Below are 25,711 nucleotides of genomic sequence, written 5' to 3' on the forward strand. Positions count from 1 at the left end.
ACAAAAACTGCAGTTTGGGGAAGCCGATACATGCAAACAGAAGCGCCCCAAAGGGGACAGACAAAGTCCATGTAGCAAAACCTTTAGTTTTATTGTCAGTCGCAGCGAAAGAGACCACCCCGTAATATTTATTATTGCATCTATGAACATCATCCTTCCACAAACAAGCTTTCTGGATCAAAGCAATGTCAACCTTTTTTCATTGCAGTAGCTGTAAAAATCTTGTATGTTTATGGGAGCCATTAAACCATTGACATTATAACTTATTATATTAATTTCAGTCATTACTATCAAACAAATAAGTGAACTGAACAAATGAGTGAAAGCTATCCCACTGCAGATGAATTAACTCAAGTCTGCCTTTAAAAACACATTAACATAAAGAAAACCCACCCCATAAAACTTTTACAGACTGGGGTAAAAACCTGCCCTCCCCGTCTTAATCAGTGACAGTAACATGACAGCCAGCACCAGTCTTTAGAACACTGTCAAGAGAATAGAATAACTTAGAATTCACACGAGTGATAAAGTGGGGTTAAAAAAAAAGGATATTTTCCATAACGAGGAAACAAACATAAATAATTGCATCATGTACATTGAAAACTGTACATTAGTGATACCAAGTTTCCTTGCTTACATGAAGAACTGCCAGTAGCCGATCGTCACATGAAGATCTAGATCAGTAAATCAGAAGTCGAGTCACTCGGTATTATCAAACCCTTATGCCTCGTCCATCCCAGGAGAACGAGGAGCGGGAATGGAGCTCAGAAATTGATGCGCTTCATCCGGTGAGTGCATTAGTTTGGTCTCGCCGTGTTTCATGAAGATCTTCAGAGTAGCTGGATACTGAAGAAAGATCTGCAGACCTGTCTCTTTCAATTCCTTCCGTATTGCACTGAAGGAGCTCCGCTTCTTTGCCGTTGCGGGAGAGAAGTCGGGGAAGTCACCCGCTTTCACAGAACCGTGGCATCTTGCTTTATTTAGAATCAAATTCCTGTCGTTGTAGCGTAACAGATTGAAGAGAAACACTCGCAGTTTGGAGTGATCCGTTGAAGCTCTGGAGTAAACTCGATGCGCACGTTCGATCTCGATATCTCTGCCTGTGATGGGATCCAGATTGGCAGTGACCGTTTCAGAAAGCCGATCGGGTCATCCTTCTCGGCCCCTTCAGGTAGTCCCAGCAGGCGGAGATTACTGCATATGCTGCGGTCCTGTAAATCAGTCACCTGCTGCTCGAGGGCATCCAGACGCGTAGTGTGTTTGTTGGTCACCTTTTTCTGCTCTCTCTGTTCCCCGATTAAAAAGTCAACTTTAGAGCATACACTCACCGGCCACTTTATTAGGTACACCTTGCTAGTACCGGGTCGGACCCCCCTTTTGCCTTCAGAACTGCCTTAATTCTTCGTGGCATAGATTCAACAAGGTGTTGGAAACATTCCTCAGAGATTTTGGTCCATATTGACATGATAGCATCACGCAGTTGCTGCAGATTTGTCGGCTGCACATCCATGATGAGAATCTCCCGTTCCACCACATCCCAAAGATGCTCTATTGGGTTGAGATCTGCTGACTGTGGAGGCCATTTGAGTAAAGTGAACTCATTGTCCTGTTCAAGAAACCAGTCTGAGATGATTTGAGCTTTGTGACATGGTGCATTATCCTGCTGGAAGTAGCCATCAGAAGATGGGTACACTGTAGTCATAAAGGGATGGACATGGTCAGCAACAATACTCAGGTAGGCTGTGGCGTTTAAACAATGCTCAATTGGTACTAAAGGGCCCAAAGTGTGCCAAGAAAACATCCCCCACACCATTACACCACCACCACCAGCCTGAACCGTTGAGACAAGGCAGGATGGATCCATGCTTTCATGTTCTTTACGCCAAATTTTCACCCTACATCTGAATGTTGCAGCAGAACTCGAGACTCATCAGACCAGGCAATGCTTTTCCAATCTTCTATTGTCCAATTTTGGTGAGCCTGTGTGAATTGTAGCCTCTGTTTCCTGTTCTTAGCTGACAGGAGCGGCACCGGTGTGGTCTTCTGCTGCTGTAGCCCATCTGCTTCAGGGTTCGATGTGTTGTGTGTTCAGAGATGGTATTCTGCATTCCTTGGTTGTAACGAGTGGTTATTTGAGTTACTGTTGCCTTTCTATCATCTCTAACCAGTCTGCCCATTCTCCTCTGTCCTCTGACATCAACAAGGCATTTTCGTCCGCTCACTGGATATTTTCTCTTATTCGGACCATTCTCTGTAAACCCTAGAGATGGTTGTGTGTGAAAATCCCAGTAGATCAGCAGTTTTTCAAATACTAATAACCTAATAAAGTGGCCGTTGAGTGTATATTCTGGATTGTAGTCATGTGAGAGGAGAATTCGGTGCGCATTGCTGCTAATTCAGCCTTCAAAATGTCCTCAAATCGTTTTATAGTGACTGCCATATTGTCTTCAATGTCGCCGGCTGGTTTTGTTTTCTTCTTAATTGGCAAGGATGATGGTGAGAGATAAGCGAGTTTCCGAATGTGTGACATCTCCAGACCAACGACAAACGAAAAAACTACCCCAAATGTAAAAAAAAGTAAAAGACGGTAATATATACTAAAGATGACACTAATCATGACGTAATGTCACGGAGCTCTCCGATTTTCTGAAAATGTTTGTTTCTTCAGGTCTAATGAGCTCAAGGGCCTTTGAAGGATCTTTGAAAGTGAGTCAGAATCATATGCTCTGATCCAGCACTGTTTGAGCTGAACATCAGCACATATTTTACTGGATCATGGTCAAATATGGTCAGATTTACTGAGAGGGTGTGACATTGACATTATCTGACACATGCATTCAGTAAATGACTCATTTATTATGGTGGTCATTAACTGGACAAATGCTATCTGTGAGCAACAGTATGTGTGCAAACACTCATATTGTGATGCATTTCTAGACATTTCCTTGCATTATACTGTCAGAATCAGCACTTTTATTGCTCTTGTATCAGAATAAAAACAAAAGCACGCTGGTACCTTTAAATGGGATTTATTAACCAAAATAAGATTGGAAATAAACATATATAAATTATGATAGAACGAATCATTTCTAGTGCATGAAAAAGCCTGAAACATTCACGAATCTCACATTCTGACAAACTAAAGCATTTTCACTCTTATTATAGTTTCATCGCTTACAGAAATGGAAAGTTACAGGCGATATGGGTTCAAATAAAACTGTACCTAAATAACAGGAAAGAAGTTCAAGTTGTTTCCTCATGTTTTGCCGTTCAATGCCGTTTATGAGCACAAGACTGTGACGAATGATCAAACAAAAAGTAGCAGAATTAAATCTGATACTTCCACAAACTGCACATTTGCGAATGCCACAATGTTTAACATATCTGAAATATAAAGGTCAAAGGTCACCACAAAATCAAAAAAAAAAAAAGAAATTACAGCCTGTATAATTAAATAAATTTTAGGCTTTTGCATTGACGTTATTATTATTTTTCTTTAAACTTGAGCACAAGATAGTATTATATGATCTATTAAAATACTTATTTATTAAATTAATTGTGCAGTGCATTTGTAAATTATGCTGATTTTAAATTGAAGTAATTCAATAAATAATTACAATTTAAGTAATTATATATATTTACTTAAATTGTGTAGTGCATTTGTAATTTATGATAATTTTGTTTTTTATAAAATTATATATAATTTAAGTATTTTAAATTTTATATTGCATTTTCTTGCAGCAAAGAATGCACTTCTCATGAAAATTAAGCTTAATTTTTTATTTTGTGCTTAAATATAATTTTCTATTTTTTCCTTTGATTTTGGGGTGAAATACGACCGCTATACAGCTTTAGATACACAGACTCAAAGCAGATGAAATGTTTTGACTGAATCTTGTCTGATTGACTGGAAGCTTTAATGCTTTAGATAAAAGCTGGATGCTATGAAACCTCTTTAGTGCACTTTAGGTCAAACTATAATGCATGCATGTCTGCGCATAAACCTTTAACATCAGTTATGAAAGGCAATAAAGGTGGCAAAATCAGGTTTTAAAAGGCGACCCAGTTTAATTTGTCCTCATTAACAATGACCTTGATATGGGGAAGAAACTTTAATAGCAATTGGCTCAAACTCAGCAGACATTCATTACAGTAATATATTACGCATTTCCCCATAACTCACATTAAATGAAAGGTTACAGAGGTCAGAATGTACAGTAATGGATACTGGCAGACTGAAAAAGAAGAAAAAACAGGTAAAAACCCCAAACAGCAGAGAGAGTGTGTGCTTATGTGGGCGGCGGAGGAAGACCACTGTAGATATCCCATACTGCTCCAGCGGGTCCTGCACCAGATCACACAGCAGCATCCTGATTAGTCTGATATTGATCTCTGAGAAGCATTAGTTGCATCAATTAATAGCGATTCCCTCACCTTGCCGGTCAGTCGATGGATTTCCGTGCGATAGTAGATCAGGTTCTTGCGCATGAATTCATAACTGTGAGACAGAAGCAGATCAGAGTTATAAAGCAGGAGATGCACGGCATGATGGGAAACGTCTGTGACACACACCTGGCTTTAACGATGGCATCGATCCACTCGACACACTGTTCCTGAGAATCACATTCGAACAAATACTTCCTCTCGGCTTCGTCCAGAAACACTGGAAAACAAGCAAGAGTGCGTCATGTTTCTCTGTTAAAGAGCTGAGCATCAAATAAACAATAACTGATATACTATGTTTTTTCTTTTTTTATTAATATTTTAAATTAGTTATTTATATTTTGTATTTTTCATTTTATAGTTTTTTTTAAAGTAAACTATATAGTGTTTTTCATTTTTTAGTAATTTTGTTGGTTTTATTATCAAATATGTCATAAGAAACTTTCTCTCTTAAAGAGCAGAGAGTCAAATTTGACTATAATTGAAATACTATTATACTGTAGTTTTTATTAATAGTTTGAATTAATTTATATTTTCCATTTTAAAGTCTTTTTTTTAAAAGTAATTTATTTTTTGCAATTTTGTTGTTTTATTATTTTGTCTTTATTTGTATTGATTTATTTGTGTTTCATTCTAGTTATTTTAGTACATCAAGGTAAACTAAACAAACATGAGAAATGTTTCCTTGGCAACTAGCTGAAATAAAATAAATTCAGTTTTGATTTTATTTCAGTTAATATTTATATTATTTCAAATGGTTTTTTTAATATGTTAGTTTTAGTTAACAATAACCCTTCTTAAAACCAAAGTCACAGACGTTTTATTTTTTTCCATTTTCCATTTTTTGAAGCAATTCCTTTTTTTGCAATTACATAATTGTGTGTTTTTGTCAGCTTTATTAGTTTGTAATTTAAAAAAAATATGTCTATGTAGTTTTTATTCATTTTTATTTCAGTTTTAGTTTATCAAGTTACATTAAATAAATGAAAATGAGAAATGTTTCCTTAGCAACTACATGAAATAAAGTAAATTTTGTTTTTTTATATTTTATTTTATTTCAGTTAACATTTATTTTATTTCAAATAGTGCCATCAAATGATTAATCGCATCCAAAATAAAGGTTTTTGTTTACATGCGTGTGCTTTGTATTATATATATATATATATATATATACACACACACACATACAATATATATATTTAAAATATTTACATAATAATGATAATAATAATACCAACAACAATCATAACCCTGCTGCAAACATGAAATGTTTTTGATCATTTCTTTTCTCTATTTCTACAGTGTTGAGCTGGTCTGACCGATGGAGAAAGCGTGCTCGTCTTCTCTCTCCACGCGACACTGTTCCAGCAGCAGAGCGCCGATGGGCTGAAACACACAGGGATTAAACTCAGACCATCATGACGGCGATGCTGTTGAGATCCAGATCAGACACTGAGTCACACTCACCTCGTCCTCATCGGTCCGGAAGTAAAACAGGAAATTAACGATCAGTTTCACTACACGCCTCTTCACAACTGTTGTGGGAAACAGAGCAGAAGTCAAACTCTATTGAGCTCCACACGACAAAGGAAAAAAGTCAGAATCGTGAGATTAAAAGTCGTAACCTTTAAAGTTTTGAGAAAATATTTTTTTACTTTTTTAAATTATAAATAATGGGAGTCTCTTAATTTTGTCGCGTCAAAGCAGCTTTAACGATTCCGATGTCAGCGCTTTCGTTTCTTCCACAGCTTTGGGGATTATTACAGAAACGCTCAATTTCTCCATAGTTTGGTTGATTTAAATGACAGCAGTGTTACTTTTAAAAGTAATGCATTACAATATTGCATTACTCCCCACATTATAACTAATTACATAGCTACTTTTTATGGAAAGTAATGTGTTACGTTTCTTTTTAAATATGAGCAGGGCTTGATTGTTTTTAATACAAGAAGTTCTAATTATAGCAAAAGCCCTTTCAGACCAACAAGAGTAACGAATAAACCTCGGGATAAGAAGGTTTAACACTCTTCAGCAATAAAACACAATTGTTTTTGCTTATTAGTTTGGTTGAACTGGATCATCAAAGGTCAGCAGCAAAGACATTGGTTAATAAAATGGAATTAGACACATTTGTGTTGTTTAACATTTAATTATTGCAGGTTTGCGTCCTATTCTGAGTTTGCATTTCACCGTTTTAATTAACTTTGATGGAAACTAAATCTGTTTTTTTGCGAGTGGGATGAATTAATGCACATTCACGTTTAGTCTAGAAGTACAGTAACATGTTCACACAGCGCAATCAGTCAATAAATGGGGAAAATAATAATTGGCGTTACTTTTTTGAAAAAGTAACTCTTGTAAATTAAATAGCAATGCGTTACTTTACTAGTTACTTGAAAAAAGCAATATTGAGTAACCCCCAACACTGAGTGACAGTATAAATGAACTGTTAATGACGCGATGCGATCAACTCTAGTTTAACAGAAATCAATCAACCAATCACAGAGCGCGTAGTGGAGGTGACGTGACGCGATTGGACAGTGCAGCCGAGTACGAACACTAGTGACTAACATCTGTACTTGTAATAGCATACTACCTTAACAACTGCTGCGATATCAGAAAATAGTACGATATAAGCGATTCCGATCATAAAATAGGCAGTTTGTTGATTTTAACGGCGGTTGTGGTTTTCTAGCGGTGTTTTAATAGAAAGCGCTCAGAGAGCCGGATGATGATGAGAATGTTGTCCGCTTACCGTCTCCTCTCTTCGGGCCTCTCATGCCCAGCTCCGCCGCTCTCTCAGACGGCTGCCGGCTCAGGAACACCAGCTCTTTCTCGTTGAATCGCATCTTCAGCTCTTTGACAGCAGTTTCGTCTCATTAAAGCGCATTTTTATGCCATTAAACATTAGTTTTGGTCCCAGCATCAGCGTGGTCATCCAGACTATCAGCCAAAGTCTGCTGCTGTGGTCAGAATCTCCTCTAACTGCAGATAAACCGAAACAAAACACACCGAGCTGCAGGAAGAGGGCGCTGGTTTGCCACTTCACATAAAAGTATTTGTTTTTATATTTTAATTTGATTTTTAAAGCCGAGTTTATCAATTAAAAGCATTTTTGATATTGACTTTACAGTTTTACGATGTTTTGTCACTTACTTTTTTTAAATAAAACCTGTCAAAGTGTGACTTTTGTACATCCTCAGTGTATCGTGGTGCGATTAAATTACTTTACAGTACATTTATAAGGGAAAACAGACGCTTTTGCTGTGGTATTATTATCTTACCTTTATCAATAAAGTTGCGCACTTCACAAGAACAGGAAACGGAAGTGCGTCACTCAGCGTCATTACTGCAGCGACGGCGGCGAGCGTGATCTGGACGTTGGGTAAAAAATGTTTTCACGAAGAATTTTCCAATCAAAATCATAGTTATTTATACTTTTTTAGAACAAAAGAATGATCTGAATCAAACTAAACTAAGCTCTGGTCATTTAATGAGTTTTCGGCGGTGGTTATAATTCGTTAAAATGCAGCTTTGAAGTCAGTTCGAGTCCATTCAGTGCTTTGTGTGCTAACTGTTAATATATATTTATAGTTTCTATTGTAATTGATAAGTGATTTTATTAGTGGCATAACTTTGTACTCCTACCGTAAATATGATTATAAACACGTTTGTATTTTTCCCTTCTTAAATCCATTTAATATGAAAGTCAAGGTTTCTTGCTCCAAAAACATTCATCATTTATTTTGTGTGTATTTATATTTCTCTGACCCTTATAATAGCCAAGATTCAGACTTCTATATTTGAATATAACATTCTCTGTTATTGTTGGCTAGTACCCTCCACATCTCCATAATTTCAGTAGATTTTGAAATCCGAGTGATTTTCTGTCATGTTTTTAAACGTGTTTTCCTCTTCTGTGCTTCCAGGAGCAGCAGTGTGAGGAGAAGCATCTGCCATCATGGATTTCCAACACAGAGCCGGAGGGAAAACAGGGAGCGGTGGAGTCGCCTCCTCGTCCGAAAGCAACCGAGACCGGCGTGAGCGACTGCGGCAGCTGGCCTTAGAGACCATAGACATCAACAAAGATCCGTACTTCATGAAAAACCACTTGGGCTCTTATGAGTGTAAACTGTGTCTCACGCTGCACAACAATGAGGTGTGAGCTCTGAGTGACCCTCATGCACTTTACAAACGTTCATCCTTAATCAGCAATTCTCATTGCGTTTGTGATTTTCCTCTTCTAGGGAAGTTATCTCGCTCACACACAGGGCAAAAAGCATCAGACTAACTTGTAAGTGCACTTTTGGAGCTGTGATTATCAGGATTATGTTCAGTGTAGAGGAGGAACTCATTGTGTTGTCTGTGCTTTACTATTTTAGAGCAAGACGAGCTGCAAAAGAGGCAAAGGAAGCGCCAGCTCAACCCGCTCCAGAGAAAGTCAAGGTTGAGGTGAAGAAGTTTGTCAAGATTGGCAGACCGGGTTATAAAGGTAAGACACTGAGCCTCAGACCTATGTTTCCTACTAACTATGCAGTGCTGAATGCATAAATACAGTGTCTGTTTTGCTGTAGCACGTCACACTTTCTCACTAAATATGATGCATTTCATAGCATACAACTATTTGTAAGGTGATGTCGTCTCCCTGAACACCACAAACACACGATTCCTGTCTGAATCTGAGCCAGATTACAGCTATCTGTTCAGTTCACAGCCCATTTTTACATGCATGGCATTATTTTAGGTCTAATCCTGATTTCAAGGTTAGAATTATGGCCCGAGTCAGAAGATAATGCAAACGTGAGCCTGATGTTTTCTGCTGCATCTGTTGTGTTTTACGGCATCCAAACAGCCACAAAAAATGACAGGTTTTGTTTAAAAAAATAAAAAATCTTCTTTATTTATAAAATTGCTTTTTGACATTAAATGGAGTATTTTAGCATATTTTCCTACTCAAGTTATATAATGTAATTATTATATATTTCAAAACCATCTTTGTCAATAAAACCATATCTTTTGACTCTTTTTGTTATTTTGATAATTGCGTTAAGGCTGATATATATATATATATATATATATATATATATATATATATATATATATATATATATATATATATATATATATATATATATAATTAGAAAAATCTTCATTCTTTCTTTGTGAAAAAACTGTACGTGGAAAGTTTTTATTGTTGTTTTTGAGCTCAGCATCATGAAACTAGTTAATATTAGGCCTTTGTTTGTAAATCAGTAAAAAACAAAACTAATTTAAGATGTTTAGGATTGATTTTTCTTTAGCTCATGTCACATGAGTGAATCCCATTCATTTCTTCTATAGACACAGTTCTCATTGTCATCGAGAAAACCTGTAGGGAATATTTAACTTACCAGTCCTGGAAAAGTAATTGATATTTCAGTAGCAAATATACATTTTTCTATATAATATACTTCTCTAGTTTTTTTAAAGTGTGTTTTTATATCAATCATCTATTGTTTTCTTATTAGATACATTTGTACATTTAAATATTATAATGTTAAGGTATCTATAAAGTCATTTGAAGAAATCCATATTCAATCATCACAAATGACTGGACAGTTGTGGAAACTCATTGGTCAAAAGCTGTGAGAACCCGATGTAGGTCTAAATGTTAATGATTAACAGATGTACCTATTTTTTCATTATTTTGCCCATAGTAACAAAACAAAGGGATCCAGAGACCGGACAGCAGAGTCTGCTTTTCCAGGTAAATCCGGTCATTTCTCAGCCGTCCTGAGATCTAAGATCCATCTGAAAAATGCATGTTTTTCTCTTGCAATTTTGATCTGCAAAACTGCACTGATATAATAAACGGTGTCCTTGTTTTTTTTCAGGTTGATTACCCAGAGATAGCAGAAAGTATCGGGCCGAGGCATCGCTTCATGTCAGCGTATGAGCAGAGAATCGAACCTCCGGACCGCCGCTGGCAGTATCTGCTGTTCGCAGCCGAGCCGTATGAAACCATCGCGTTCAAGGTCTGCTGACTAAAACTTCTGTTTTAACTTATACTCTCAAACTTGAAACAATTATAAGAAATTGACATGTGAATTAAACCTGACTGAGCAATAACATTTCCCTCTTGAATCTAACGTACTTTTACCTGAAACTGTGTTTGTTCAAAATTAGCTGAAAATCCTATTAAGCCTACTGTTTCATATTTGATACATGAATTTCTTAGGTTTGTAAATGATCAAACTTTGCTGTTAAACCCGTTTCTGCATCTCCTCTGTCGTCTGATCGATAGTTTAGAGTGTTTTATCCAGTAAAAGCTCTTTTAGTGTAATTGTACAAGCGTCCAGCTTCAGCTGCTGCTTCTCGTGTCACATCTTGACTGATTTTATCAAGTAAAGGTCAGAATAACTGCAGTCATATCTCCAGATGAACTCTTACTGGACTGAAGCAGCTCAGCTTTACTTGATTCTTCATCAATCATTTTCTAGAAAAATCAGTGCGTCTCAAATCTGATCATCAGGATCTTTTGAGGAGCGTTTGTTTCTAGAAGCTTTACTTTCACTGTTCCTTACTGAGACATATTATTGGAGATACAGAGTGATGACTGATATTTAGATCATTTTATTTCAGTATCTGCTTCACTGTTATTAAGATCTCATTGATTTACATTACAAGCATCAGAATTTCATCATATAAATATTAGCATTTGCTGCAAATGGCATATTTTTGCTCAGTTTGAGTCTGAATAAAATTGAGCTTAATATTCTCACTATATCAGACTAATACGAGCCATAAAAGCCAGATGCATCAAATATGATACAAAACATAAAACCTACATGTAAGGTTCAAGACACCGTATTAAAAAAACAGCTTAATTTTTCTGACTTATTTTATATGTGAGGGTTTTGATGCCATTGTTTGTATCATATTTTCAGGTCCCCAGTCGAGAGATTGACAAAGCAGAGACTCGTTTTTGGACACACTGGAATAGAGAAACGAAGCAGGTAAGAACAGATGGATGAAATCATTTGTGTTTATCTAGACCTTCTCCATGTTCTGAACACAACCTCTGGTTCTCCAGTTTTTTCTGCAGTTTCACTTTAAGGTGGAGAAAGCTCTGCTTGCTCCACCGGGTCAGGCGGTGTCGGTCGGCGTGAAGCGTCCGCCTTCACTGATCACTGGACTCGGTCCACGTCCGCACAGTGACTCCATGCCTCCTCCGCCGCCGGGAGGAATGCATGGGATGCCCCCCGGAGGCCCCATGATGCCACATATGCACCCGCAAATGCCTCCTCCAGGTGCCCTGCCTCCTCACCTGAGGCCGCCGCTCCACATGGACGGGTAGCCTGAAGGATTTCTGAGTTAGGCTTCACTTGAAGCCTTTATATATAATGCGTTGTATTTTAATGCATTAATTAATCCACCTTATAATGCATTATATGATCTCATGAATAATTGTAACCACAGTTATAATATTTATATATACATAGTTTCTCTTTAAGAAAGTATAATGCATTTTAACTTTGGTTGCAATTATTTATGAAAATTACAACTTACATTATGAATATTGTTTTATAATGCATTATACATAAAGGCTTCAATTGTTAACGATTTACCTTTCTAGACATAAATTGAAATGTTTTAGTTTTTCTCCTTTCATGTACACAAACCTCTAAATATGTAGTGATTTGACAGTTCTGTGAATTTACACTGATGTTTAGAGAATGGATTTGACTTTGACCAAACAATGTCCAAAAGCTATTTTTATGCTTTTTTTTTTTATCATTAAAAAAAGCTTTAAAGTTGACATGAAACGGAAGTTGTGATCGTCTCTTCTTCCCTAATGTGATTGTTTATCTGAATTTCTCAAACGAGACAAGAATGCAGGGTGGGTTTCGATGTTGTCCATCAGGAACTGACTGGATGGTTGTGCTTTGCTGATTGCTGGAGGGATTATTGTGCACATGTCATCGGAGAAGATATGTCATTGCAAGGAGCGAGGAAAAATTTAAGCTTTTTTCATTTAATATTACAAGGACACATGAATTAAAAAGTTATGATGTGCATAGGTAGTAAATGATAAATCTTTAATAATAAACACTGCAGTATTCCATTTTATATAGAATGTCAATTTTAATTTCATGGTGACTCAGTGTATCCTGACAACTATTATAGCTAAATCATATTGTGATGACTGATTTTTATGTTGCATAATGTTTTGATAAGGGTGTTGGGAGCTCATGGGATTTTCACGTTCATTTTGGTTTTCACCAGGTAAAAATCACTTAGTACTCAGTAAAGTTGATGTCTTAAGTGTAAAGCTGTGTGTTTTGTGAGAAACAAATCCAAGACATTTTTAACTTCGAACTTACTGAAAAACATGTCCATAATTCATAACTCTTCCTCCAGCATCTCCTGTTGTGTCTCGCATCAAAATCCAGCCACATATTAGTTTAGAGCTGTTTTGTCTTGTAAACGCTGCTTGATCTGTGCAGATTTCTCTCCTGATCCAGACCAGAACACTTTATCACTGGAGGAAGCGTTATTATGGATTTGAGTTAAAAACGTGTTAATGCTGGATTTGTTTCAGCTTTTGTCTTCTCCAGATGTTAACTGATGGACTGGAGTGGTGTGGATTATTGTGATGTTTTTATCAGCTGTTTGGACTCTCATTCTGACGGCACCCATTCACTGCAGAGCATCCATTGCTGAGACACTGATGCAGAGACAAACTCATCTACATCTCGACTGGCCTGAGGGTGAGCACATTTAAAGTTTTTGGTGAACTAACTTGCAAAAGAGTTCAAAACACTTTTTTACATTTAAAAAAAAAAAAAAAAATACCTTACAGCTTTGGTTTAATTATTACTTTAAGGTCCGGTTTCACAGACGGGGCTTAGACTAAATTAGACTAAGATTAGGCCATAGTTCAATTAGGACATTTAAGTAATTTTTTAAACATGCTTAGAAAAAGAAAAACATTACTGGTGTGCATCTTGAGACAAAACAAAGGCACTGATATATTTAATGATCAATCAGTGAAACAGCTTGAAACAGCTCAGACTTATATTTGAGTCTAGGACTAGGTTTAAGCCTTGTCTGTGAAACCAGGGGAATACTGTAACCTATTGATCTCACCTGACAGTAATCACTGATTTCAGTAGCATCTGAAACGTAATATTCTCTGGCAGAAAATGTGCTTTGCATAATTGCAAAAAGTGCCATAAAAATGTATGGTTTCAATCAAGTTACCATCAAGTCTCTGAAAAATAAACTTTACAAAGCAAAAAAGCACCAAATTATACACATTATCATCAACTGACTAGAGAAGTCCATAAAGATCTGAGAGTGTCAAGAACATATTTCACCCTGTAATCAACAGAAAACACATTTTGCTAAAGATATAATTAAGATTATTTGGCATTATTTTCATGATCATTTAAGCACATATTTTCTTTATGCATCAGTACATCACAGGTTCTCTTTCTTCATATGTATTAGCTTGCTCTCTTTCGCTGGTTTCTTGGGTTTCTTCATCTTCTCTATGTCCTTCTGCTCTTCTTCCACTTCCTTGACCTTCTTCTTGACTTTTATCTCTTTCTCTTTAGTCTCATCTACTTCGTGTCTTCCTCTTCTTCTGCGCTCAGTGAATTTGGTCTCTCTTTTCTTCAGGAGCCTGAGGTCCGGAAGGGCCCGGTGTCTGAGGCCCCTGGAAACTCTACCGCGAGTCGCTCTCTTGGACTTTCCTTCGTCATCATCATCATCATCCATCCACCAGAAAAATGCTTCCCATAAGGAAGTGTCTGGCTAAGAGTATTAATTCAGATGTAAAAGATTACTATTTGAAATAAAAAACATTGTGCCTAAATCTGTAGCTACAGTATTTCTATAATGTCCCTGTGGATAATAATTATGCATTGCTCATCAAATAAATAACTTTTAATATGAAATATTGATTTAAATTGAATTAATTTTGTTTATATATCGTGAAGCTTCTGCCGCTGAGAAAAAAAGTCCATCGCAATGTATAAAACAAGACGAAAACAGCAACAACATTACAGTAATATTAATACTGCGCATTCTGAGTTGGCCAATCAGAATGAAGCAATTTAGACTTGAGCGCATGTTTCATGTGCTAGCGTAACGGTCAAAAACGCCCATCTTGCGAGTCTTTACATAGAAAAACAAGGCTTTATTTGCTAAAGCGATATCTTTATCCTCATAGATCTTGTGTTTGTTGTTGTTCTCACCTCATGTGGTGTTATTTTCCCTCTTTTAATCAGATTATGTCTCTGGTTTAGTGCAATGAGCTCTTCACTGGCGTCTTTACGGCCTCTGACGGCTTCTGCATAAGGAGAAAACATCTGTCAGTAGTTTAGAGTTTGTTGTTTTTAGATGTTATTTAGGCCTGTATTTGGCATAAGCACACTTGCCGTGTATTCTCTGTAAACAGGAGCTCAGCAGCAGGATGGTTATGGCTGCGATCAGACACCTGTTCAGCGTCACACCTTCCCATGGCGTCTCGATCTGGGTCAGATTCTGGATGGACAGAGCTTTGCGTAACGACGCTGCTGGACAGGTCATAAAACACAGATGAGTCCTTCAATCACACGCTTCAATCTAAACTTTATTCAAATTCATACGAGAAAATTCATAATGACATGCTCACATTACAGAGCCCATAAAAGGGACGTGATTCGAAAAATATGAGATGCGAGGAAAAAGTACATTTTGACATTAGCGTTCGCTTGCAAAAACTTTAAAAAATTGCAAAATTCACTTTACGTGGTGTTTCAACATAAATGTGTGTGTACACAACCACCCTATAATGATAAAAATCCACCCAATGCTTTTGTGAGCATGTTATTATGAATATCTTGACTTTGATTGACCCAAGTGAATACTGATGAGCATGAATTTGTGTTTTGCAGGCGACATACTGGCGCTGGAGACCGGATGTTCCCGTGGAATCATCTTTGGGACCTGCTGGACGATTGGAGCCTCCTGCAGGACACAAGGTTTATTGATGGAACGGTAAATGTGTGTATTAGAGGTCATGTTCAGATGGTTTGCCTGCTGTCATGTGATCTCAGACTCGCCTCTCGCACCCTCCTCTGAGCATACATCTCTATAAACAACACATCAGACGGGCATCACAGACAGCTCACTGGGGAATCAATACATCCTCACACATTTTAATGATTACAAATGCTAGTTAACCTGATAATCTGTTATCTTTAATCAGTAAAAATACATTAGATTTAGCGATCAGTGCAGGTGATGTTGTTGTACAGTGCAATACTATAAAAGTGTAAGAATTAATTGCATTATTATTTACTGTAAAACCTACATGCGACAAGAAATTGCATGCATTTTTACAGTAATATCATCAGTTATGTTTTTTTTTATTTTTAATGGTCACATTATAATGTATAGCTTTAGAGTAATTGCCTTATTTACAGTAAAGACATATATACAATATTAAATATGCACGCACTTTTACATTTATTATAAAAAACTGTGTTTGAAAGTAAAATCTGCACGTCACATTCTAGTCCATTGCTTTGAAGAGAGCTGTTGTGCGTTCGTGCTGTGTTTGGTGTTCGGTGTCATGTTGCTCGTGTCTGTCAAGGTTATTGTGAAGTATTATTAGACTAACTGTTCACTTTAACACCACAAATAGTGTGGATGCTTTCAGCCCTGATCTTAATTTAGAAAGAGCACTTTGTTTCCAAGACATCTTGACTCCTGAGGCTTTTATATTTATGTTTGAAACAGAAGTACAGGGTCACAAATCACTGCTCTGCTTGTTTGCATTTGCTCAGCGAGATTATTTGAGCGCGTTTGTACCTGCTCTGCCTCCTGTTCGCATTTGCCTGCCAGGTTTCTGAGGAGGAACTTCTTGCAGTGGTTTACCAAGCTCTTCCTCAAATGTCTCAAAGGTGCTTTCATCCATCACTCACCTGAGAAACAAGGAGAAACTGGTGGTCATATAAATCTCTAAAGAAATGCAGATGTGTGCTGAAACTTCTCTAACAGCAGAGGTAAATATTGCAAGCCGCGCAGACGGGCAGAGAGTTATAAATACTTGGTCCTTTCAGAGCTTCAGACAATAAAACACAGACACCCATGAAGGAAATGAAAATACATTGTTGCATTTCAATTTACATTGTCTTGCAATGTTTTAAACATAAGTAATCAAATGCAACAATGTATTTCCATGTTTAAACTTCATGCATTATGAGAAAATTTCCAGGAGTAAATATTTTTAGAACGCTGCATAAAATTATAATTTTTATAAATCCTCTGACCTTTAAATTATAATAATATATTTAAAATTTAAAATTGCTCTTTACAGACCTGGGAAAATGTTCTCAGATATTTTAGAGCACAGCATAATTGTGAAAAATGATCACGATTTAAAAATTTAAATGTTTTGTTTTCAAATATTTACATTTTAAAATTGTGATTTACAGTCCGTGGAAAAATTTCAGATGAAATATTTTAGAGCACAGCATAATGTTATAAAGCTGTAAATTCACAAATTTTAAAATTGGCCTGGCATTTAAAAAAAAATCATGCTGTATTCTAAAATATTTCATCAGATAGTATGAGCGCTACATATCTCTAGAATAATAAAGTTATCGCAAACAGCAGAAAAAGTCATTTTCATTCATTAGTCAAAGAGTGTAGAAACCCTGTAGGTCTAAGAACCAGTTTATTCATTGCAGTCAGTCATTTTGTGGCAAAAACACTGTAAATTTCTTTTTACTTTGTTATATCCTAAGCATAATGCAAATGATCTGTATCTCACAGTGCTCACAGAGTCCATTCAGACAGCAGTGAGAATCTCACACACATCAGAAAGAAGCACAAACGCCTCATCCACTGGATGTCACCTTTGACCCCTGTAACAGCACGGCTTACCTACATGGAGGTGAGCAGGAGACCCGACGAGGAGCAGACAGAGAGGACGGCGGTGTGAGAGCGCTGGAGCATGTGTAGGACACACACACACACACACGCTCGCTCATGACAGCCATGCACAGGTGCAGCAGAATGAAGCCGTGTCGTTAATGACTTTATTTAGGAGGTGATGGCTGCCTGTCAGAAGTCTATTACAGCAGCATCTGAAACATGCATCCCAGAATACTAAACCGTGAAAGAAACTGTGACTGTGTGAAGAAACTATAAGTGTGTTTGGTCAAATCATGGTGATTTATAAAGTTATTAGAAATTACACGAGGATTTGGCTCTATTTAGTGTATTATTGTGTTATTTATTTAGGATTATATTCAGGTTATATTTAGGAATTCCATTACTGGACATTTTTAAAATGACTTCTTGGGAAAATTTAGATTTTCTATCTAAAGATTTTTACTCTGAGTCTGACATATAAATAGCCTTTACTTCTAATATGGTGTTACAGAATTTTTTTTGTAACAAACGTGTCAATATCATGTGCATATCGTATTTTGCTACAAATTCAAAAGTAAAAAAAAAAATATTTTGCAAAAAGTGAAAAAAGTGTTTTAAGATTTTTTTTTTTTTTTTTAAGATTGTTTCTTTGCAACAATATTTTAATTTCCACTTAACTTCATCCTACTTCAGGAAGTGACATTATTTTGTGTGGAACACGGCAGCACAAACATCAGTCAGTATTATCAATATATTTGATATATTGTTAAATTATTATATGATTTTATTTAGTTTTGATTATTTTAAAATCTACGACTCCGAGTCTGTCATGTAAATAGCCCTAGCTGCCAATATAGTTTTATAATAATAAACAAATAAATACATATTTAATGTATCTGTTGCATGATTGTAATACTATTAATGTGTGTAAGAATCACTATAGATTTTTACACGGTTGAAAGCAAGAGAGTCGTTCAGAGATGAACACTAGAGGATGCTGTAACTCCATAAACTCCTTGTAAATGATGGTGGGTTTGAAAAGGAAAAAACAAGGAAGCATTAAATCAACAAATCTGACCTGAATTTGACTGTGAATTATCTTTAATCTTGTTTACACCAGCAGAAAATGATTACTGAAATATGAGCTGAACACTGAAATGTCTGCTATTCCTCTGATATCGCAGGTCTTTCCAGTGGCAACAGTTGCATCATGACCGACATCTAAAGCGGCGACTGAAGCATCTCTCTCTCCTTCATGGCTGATTTCATTGCGATTAGGAGGCGAGACGGACTGACAGTGTGTCCCGACTGCGCAGCCGAAGAGCTTTCAGCTGTCTGCTCTCATTAAACCTTCTGTTAGGAGGGTGAGACGGTATTTCTGTTTTCGCAGGAGTGGAAATGGCGTCTCCGTGTGACCTTTCCCAGCACAGAACGAGTCCTCGCTGTCAGCGACGTGCTTTTAGTGTCTGATGTTAATGCTCAGGTGGTGCAGACGGCTTTAATGCTGCAGGAAGGGCTTGAAGTCTTCAAGAACAATCAATGTTCAGCTGTTACTCAACATTTTACAGATACTTCTCATCCGGACGGCGTTCATTCAGGAACTCCATCTCTGTTAGACTGGCCTCTATTAGACTGTCACACTACATAAATGTAGATCAAAAATAAATAAACTAGTAATAAGGAGGCATCTGATAAATACATACAGTGAAGACTGGGGCAAGTTGTCACGCTTTTTTTTGCGTGTGTCAGAGCCGATTCTCCCTATACGCAGAATACGAAAGCTGCATACAGTAAATGAAAAATAAAATGATAGCATTAAAAGTGTGACAACTAGCCCCAGTCTACCCTATGAATGAGAGCTCTAATTTGGTAAGAACCGCTTAATTGATAATTTCACTCATATTTTCACAGCTTTATGAAATATACACTACTGTTTGGTTTGGAGGTCGGTAAGTTAATGTTTATGAAAGAAGTCTCTTCTGCTCTCCAGTGCTTCATTTATTTGATCAAAAATACAGTAAAAATAGTGAAATATTATTACAACTTAAAATAATTATTTTCTATGTGAATATGTGTTAAACTGTAATTTATTTCTGTGATCAAAGCTGTATTTTCAGCATCATTACTCCAGTCTTCAGTGTCACATGATCTTCAGAAATCATTCACAGATGAATAGAAAGTTCAACGGAACAGCATTTATTTGAAATGGAAATCTTTTGTAACATTATAAATATCTTTACTGTCACTTCTGATGAATAAATGTATCACTTGCTTATCAGTTTCTTTCACAATCGTACAGACCCCAGATTTCTGAACGGTAATATATCTGTCACTGAAATATACTTCAAATGTATTTGAGGGCGAGACGCAGACGCAGCGGGGTTCGACTGCTCTCACACGAACCTGAGCGATCAACAGTCTCTCTGCTAACAGTGACCTGAAGCAACAAATGATCTTGAGTCGTAAAGGTGTTTGAGGCCTTTCTGAGCCTCTGCCAGTGATAAGTGGAGGGTAAGAAAGTGGGCTAACGTCGCCCTGGGCGTCTCAGTGCTCTAAATACTCAACACAAGTGAAGCTCCAGCAGGTCTGTGCTTTATTCACTGAGAAATGACACTGTTTTCTGTTCCTCATAAAGGACACAAGCTGAGTGCTCAATAAACCAGACCTCGTCCCAGGACACAAGACTGCAGATGGGATCTTTAGCAAGGGCAAGGAGCCGGTTTGGAGCAGAGGTACGGCTCTATGGCTTTCTGGAGACACATTTTGGATGTAGTAGAAAGCAAACATGACATTTGTGTGATATACTGGCCTTTCTCATGATTTAACACTTCAGTGAGACTAGAAATGCGTGAATTTGATCAAATGTCTGTATTTGTGTGTCAAATGGTACAGGATCGTTTTTCTACATTCTCTTCATAATTTTTGCTTAACTTTTAATCAGTTGGTGTTTTATTTATATTTTATTTTAGTGGATTGTGACAATCACAATACAGGCTGTTTTCATTTTTAACACTAGATCTATTGTTTTATCGTCTAAGACCACTGTTCCGGGTGTGTGTTCACGGTGTGTGTGTGTGTTCACTGCTGTGTGTGTGTGTGTGTGTGCACGTTGGATGTGTTAAATGCAGAGCACGAATTCGGAGTATGGGTCACCATACTTGTCAGTATGTCACTTCACTCACTTAAAATGTTTTTTAATCATTTTGCTCGTAACGTGTGCTTATGCTGTGCTGTTTTTGCAGTAAATCACACTTGCTTTAATATTTTGTATCTAATACAATTAATAAGTGTGACTGAAGTATCCAAATATTTTTTGACCCACTGTACACTAGTTAGAAATTTATACTTTTATTCATCAAGGATGCATTAAATTGATCAGAAGTGACAATGAAGACATTTATAATGTGACAAAAGATTTCGGTTTCAAATAAATGCTCTTCATTTGAACTTTCTATTCATCAAAGTGTCCTGAAAAATAAAATGTATCACAGTTTCCTCAAAAATATTGTGCAGCACAAGTGTTTTCAACATTGATAATAATCAGCATATTATAATGATTTCTGTAGATCATGTGACACTGAAGACTGGAGTAATGATGCTGAAAATACAGCTGCAGATCACAGGAATAAATTAAATTTTAACAGATATTCACATAGAAAACACATTTTAAATTCTAATAATATTTCACTGTTTTTACTGCATTTTTGATCAAATCAATGCAGCCTTGGTGAGCAGAAGAGACTATCAAAATTGAATAAATAAATAAATGTAAACCCCAAATCTTTAAACAGTAGTGCAGATGTAATTCTACCAGATGTTTTTCCATAAGGACTTTAGTGTATAATAGTCAAGTGAAGTCACCTTTATTTATATAGCGCTTTTAACAATACAGATTGTGTCAAAGCAACTTTCCAACTAATAATAAGTAATACATTTTTTGGAAGGAGAACAGACGCTCTTTCACACACATCTGCCAGTTTATGTGAGTATAGCATCTGTTTGTATTGACAGTGGCTTTGAGTGATTCTGAACTTCCTCATGATCTCATTTCCTGCATCTGTGAGCTCCGATCAGATCGTCTGCAGGTACGTTATAGATCCAGTGGTTCATGTGGAACAAACACATCTCTGTGCCTTATAGATGCACAAGCATGCTTTATTGAACAAGGCTAATGATTTATCTTTAGTGTCCGAGTGCTACCTTATTAATGGATTGCACTTGTAATGTTGGAAACATTGGAAAATAATTAGCTGCATCAGCTGCAAAGTCAGTTTCTCACACTTGATGTTAGAGATCTGAACTTTTATTACACTTCAGCATGTTATTTTGCTTCTACACTCTTAAAAATAAAGGTGCTTAAAAGGTTCTTCACAGCGATGCCATAGAAGAACCGTTTTTGGTTCCACAAAAAAACATTGAGTCAAAGGTTCTTTAAAGAACCATCTCTTTCTTACCTTTTTATAATCTGAAGAACCTTCTTTCGCCACAAAGAACCTTTTGTGAAACAGAAAGGTTCTTTAGATGTTAAAGGTTCTTTATGGAACATTTAGACAAAAAAAGGTTCTTCTATGGCAACCTGAAGCACCTTTATTTTTAAGTGTATTACAGACACTTTAAGCAATCAGATGCACTATTTGCAACAATAAAACAGGTTAAAAATCCAACAGATGCACATTAAAGGAGGATCCAAGACCAGTTCACCCAGAATGCCATGTAGCATCATGCTGGTGAGATTTGCACAGGCAAACATAAATCTTATTTTCTTTAAAAGATGTAAAAATGTAGTTATATAATACCATTGGAGCACATGTATTGTGTTTCAAACGAAAATATTGCTTGTTTGGGTCCATAGATGAGCCTCAGGCAGGCGTGTGTTCATATGTCTGCTTTAGTATAACAGCCTGTCCATCACACACTCTCACACACACACACACACACATGTTTGAGTAGGATGTGAACTGTGTTTTCAGACACACACTCAGACTCAGGCAGACAGACAGAATAAATGCTAGCGGTGTACAAATATGCTCACATATGTTCGCTGGAGTTGATTCAGAAAAGAAAAGTTGTCTGAGTTTCCTGTTGAAATTTTTATCAAGGTGTTTCAGCTACAGGAATACAGTACATCAATGTAACCATGGCAACCACGTCTCCAGCAGCTCTTTATAAACTGACTTCTGAGAGCTCATAGATGTGTGTGTGTGTGTGTGTCACTTCAGGTTCGACTGTGACTGACTTGCACAGTGTGAGAGAATGAATAGATGTTTTAGACATTTCGAACAGGAAAGCCTCTATAATTCAGCTGATTTACAGAAAAACAGTGTCTGTGCTTTTATTATAGAGGCTCTGTTTATAATCCTAGCAAGCTGACTACCTAGACAGTATTTTAAGGCACTATAGATGGCCTCCCGATGGTGTTTTGAAACGTAGGCGGCATAATTATTATGCTGCATGACAAAAAAATCAAGGCGTAGTTGCTATATTTGGCTTTTGTAGCACTATATGCTCCTTAGGTGTTTACATTGCCTGCAGCCACAAGCACATTGATTTTAGGTTGTGTGAGCAAATTCAACTGCAGGGGCGATTACAAGGCCTTGTTGGGCATAATATGATGCATTAACATAAACGGTAATTTTTGTTTACTGTCTGGATAAAGCAGGCAGCTTCACATTATGTGTATTTGATATCATTAGCCCTCAACTAGGAAATGGCTTATTTTTTTTTCAATGTTGGCGTGCTATTTGAGATGATACTACCCTTCTAAAATTGCATAGTGTATAGTATGCAACTAAATTCTATTGACCTCAAACTTAAAAAAAAAAAATCAACTTTGAAATATGTTGACAGTCCTGTTTGTGTAGCATGAAATTAAAAGCATCTCAGATGTTTTGTATAGAGCAGTTAGTATTAAACCATCCAACATATGATATACGATATCTGTATAATGATATATAACTTCATACTCTGACAGTTTCAGTATGGCTGTAGACATGGTTTGGCAGAACAAAACTTTATTTCTCCAGACCGCTGAAGGAACACAAGCTTCAGCTCAGATTCATATTTCATCTGGTTGAAGATTTAGGTCAATATTCAACATCACAGAAATGTCATTAAAATTCACAGACTGATTTTAAGAGACGAGGAGAGGTGTGTCATTGAAAAGAACACGAGGAGAAACAGATAAAGACACACAAAAAAAATGTTTTTTGGGTTGAATCTCACAAGAGAATTCACATGTGTTCAAATCACATTTCACCGCCAAATCCCCTCCCAAATATATATGATTGTTTTTTCTTATTTTGAAAATTAAGCCTGTTTTTTATTTACTTGAATCTGTTTTATTATTAATTGTTGTTTTATTTCTACTGTTTCTGTCATGAAATGTCACCTGAATATATTGGTACCATGTTAGTTATTGCAAATCTTTTAGTACCGTGGTATTAACATCTGATACCATCACTATACCTTAGAGGACATCATTGTAAGGGGAAATAGAGAAAGATTGAACGAGGCTGTGTGTGTGTGTGTGTGTGTGTGTGTGTGTGTGTGAGAGTGAGAGAGAGAGTGTGTGTTTATGGAATTTGAGTGAAGTTTTTCTGGTGTTATCGCTAACCCTAACATCCAGAATGATGGAGAGTCACAGACACTCAATAATCTCTCAATTCTCAGATGTGTGAGATAAACTCTGGAATGACTGTCAGCCAACAAATGTATTTCTGTCTGTTCCAACACCTAGTGTGCTGCCTACCTAGACAGCGTTTTAAGGCATCGTAGTTGTGCTCTAGAGCCAGACATTAAGGTTGTTCTAAAAGAGAAGAAGCCTAATTTTCACCAAGTCTCCCATGTGCTTCATAGGGCCATGTGATATATTGAAAGTGTTAGTAATATTGTGACTATATAAAATCAGGGATGTTGTATATATATGTTATCTTTCTGGTGCTCGTGCATATTTGTGAAAGTGTGTCAGACAGTTGCTGCAAAGTGTCTAGATTGACAGCTTTATTTAAATGCATGACTGAATGCGATAGAACAACAACTAAAAAATCTGATATTTTATGTCAAAATAGATATGTGCATGAACACTTGCAAACTAATAGATCAGCCAGTTGTTATGTCATGTTTCTTCTTGTGTTTTTTATTTTTTATTCAAGGAACTGTGTTGGAGCAACCACAGCGTTTTGTAAGGAAGATTTCACTTTTTGTATTTTTTTAATATTTCATGTTTTTACAATGTGTTCTGTAAGTGGTCACTATGTCTATGTTATTATTTAACTCTGATGATTTTGTAGCAAACTATTTGTATGCACTTTGCAACAACAGCTGTTCTATTACAGGGTTTCTGCGGGTCTTAAAAATGAATTATGGCCTTAGAGAAAGGTCTTAAATCAGAGCAGAAAGTCTTGAAAGTCATAGCATTAAATGTTGCATACACTGCAAAAAAAAATTTATGTCTTCCTCAGTATTTTTGTTTTCCAATACAAATATCTAAACATCCTTAAATTAAGATGCATTTACTTGAGACACAAAATAAAGAAATTAAGTCTTGTTTTTCTGAGAAATTGAACAAAATAGTGAGTTTATGCTTCAAGCAATGCTTCTGCTTCTCCAGTAAATGTATCTTGATTTAAGAATCTTTAGACATTTTCACTGGAAAACAAGACAAAAAACTGATAAAGAAGACTTTTTTTGCAGTGTGATCAGAAGGTACAGTAAAATGTATTGGGAGCAAAGGTATTCAAGCCTTCTATTTTTTGTAAAAATTATTAAAAGCGTAATGGAGATCTTTTTTCAGCATTTTTAGAAACTGCCAAGTTCCGCTGTTTTTTTAGAAGTTAAACTTAAAAAAAAACATCCCAATACACCTGCGTTCTTTTCCATTCCGCTATGCTGCGTTTAGCTGTTTTTAAATGCAAGAACATATCCTGTGTTAACGGCCCCTTGGAAAGCAGTAGACTGCGAGACGCTCACTGGGGTTTGGAACAGATCCAGTGTGTGTGTGTGTGTGTGTGTGTTTAGGGGTTGTCAGCAGTGTGTGTGTGTGTGTGTTCGTGCACGTTGTGTTCCACAGAAACACCCACACACAGACATCCATTAAACGGTAAGCCAAGAATGAAATCAAAAGGCTGAAAATCTTTCCCTGCTGATATAGAAATTACAGCCTCGGGTCTGTTTACCTGCTCCAGATTCACAGATTAAACCTCAACACGCTCTGAATCTCAATAACGTTACTTCATCAATATCAGAGGCGGAGTTTCCCTGTTGCATCACATCAGAAGCGGCAAGGTATGTTTATGCACTTTTTAATGCACAGAGGCAGTATAAATCACAGGAAACATTGTATTACATGTTTGAAAGTTTA

At 36.6% G+C, this 25,711-nt stretch overlaps 2 protein-coding genes across 8 annotated transcripts; one reads left to right on the plus strand and one right to left on the minus strand.

The window, feature by feature from the left end:
* Positions 1-3,786: 3,786 nt before the first annotated feature.
* On the minus strand, positions 3,787-7,338 carry LOC306881434 (pleckstrin homology domain-containing family J member 1-like). Its single transcript, XM_079435542.1, has 6 exons — positions 7,199-7,338; positions 5,911-5,978; positions 5,763-5,829; positions 4,573-4,663; positions 4,435-4,498; positions 3,787-4,345 (listed from the first exon to the last, which is right to left on the minus strand). Exons 1-6 carry the CDS (start codon positions 7,290-7,292, stop codon positions 4,148-4,150), a joined length of 582 nt encoding a protein of 193 aa, XP_079291668.1. The 5' UTR covers positions 7,293-7,338; the 3' UTR covers positions 3,787-4,147.
* LOC306881433 (splicing factor 3A subunit 2-like) lies at positions 6,992-14,381 on the plus strand. Of its 7 annotated transcripts, none has more exons than XR_013785151.1 (9): positions 7,743-7,828; positions 8,373-8,602; positions 8,691-8,737; positions 8,826-8,935; positions 10,140-10,189; positions 10,317-10,457; positions 11,370-11,438; positions 11,516-13,193; positions 14,107-14,381. XR_013785151.1 is itself a non-coding variant. In XM_079435540.1 (9 exons), the coding sequence occupies exons 2-8, from the start codon at positions 8,405-8,407 to the stop codon at positions 11,777-11,779; spliced, it is 879 nt and encodes a 292-aa protein (XP_079291666.1). In that variant the 5' UTR covers positions 7,763-7,828; positions 8,373-8,404; the 3' UTR covers positions 11,780-11,800; positions 12,029-12,245. The 7 variants fall into 7 exon arrangements, 6 of the variants coding, with proteins under 6 accessions (XP_079291663.1, XP_079291666.1, XP_079291667.1 ...); XM_079435540.1 differs by lacking the exon at positions 14,107-14,381 and having other exon boundaries at positions 7,763-7,828; positions 11,516-11,800; positions 12,029-12,245; XM_079435541.1 differs by lacking the exon at positions 14,107-14,381 and having other exon boundaries at positions 7,797-8,008; positions 11,516-11,800; positions 12,029-12,245.
* Positions 14,382-25,711: the final 11,330 nt, after the last annotated feature.

This window comes from Barbus barbus (genome assembly GCF_936440315.1).
Source record: "Barbus barbus genome assembly, chromosome: 15".
NCBI lineage: Eukaryota > Metazoa > Chordata > Actinopteri > Cypriniformes > Cyprinidae > Barbus > Barbus barbus.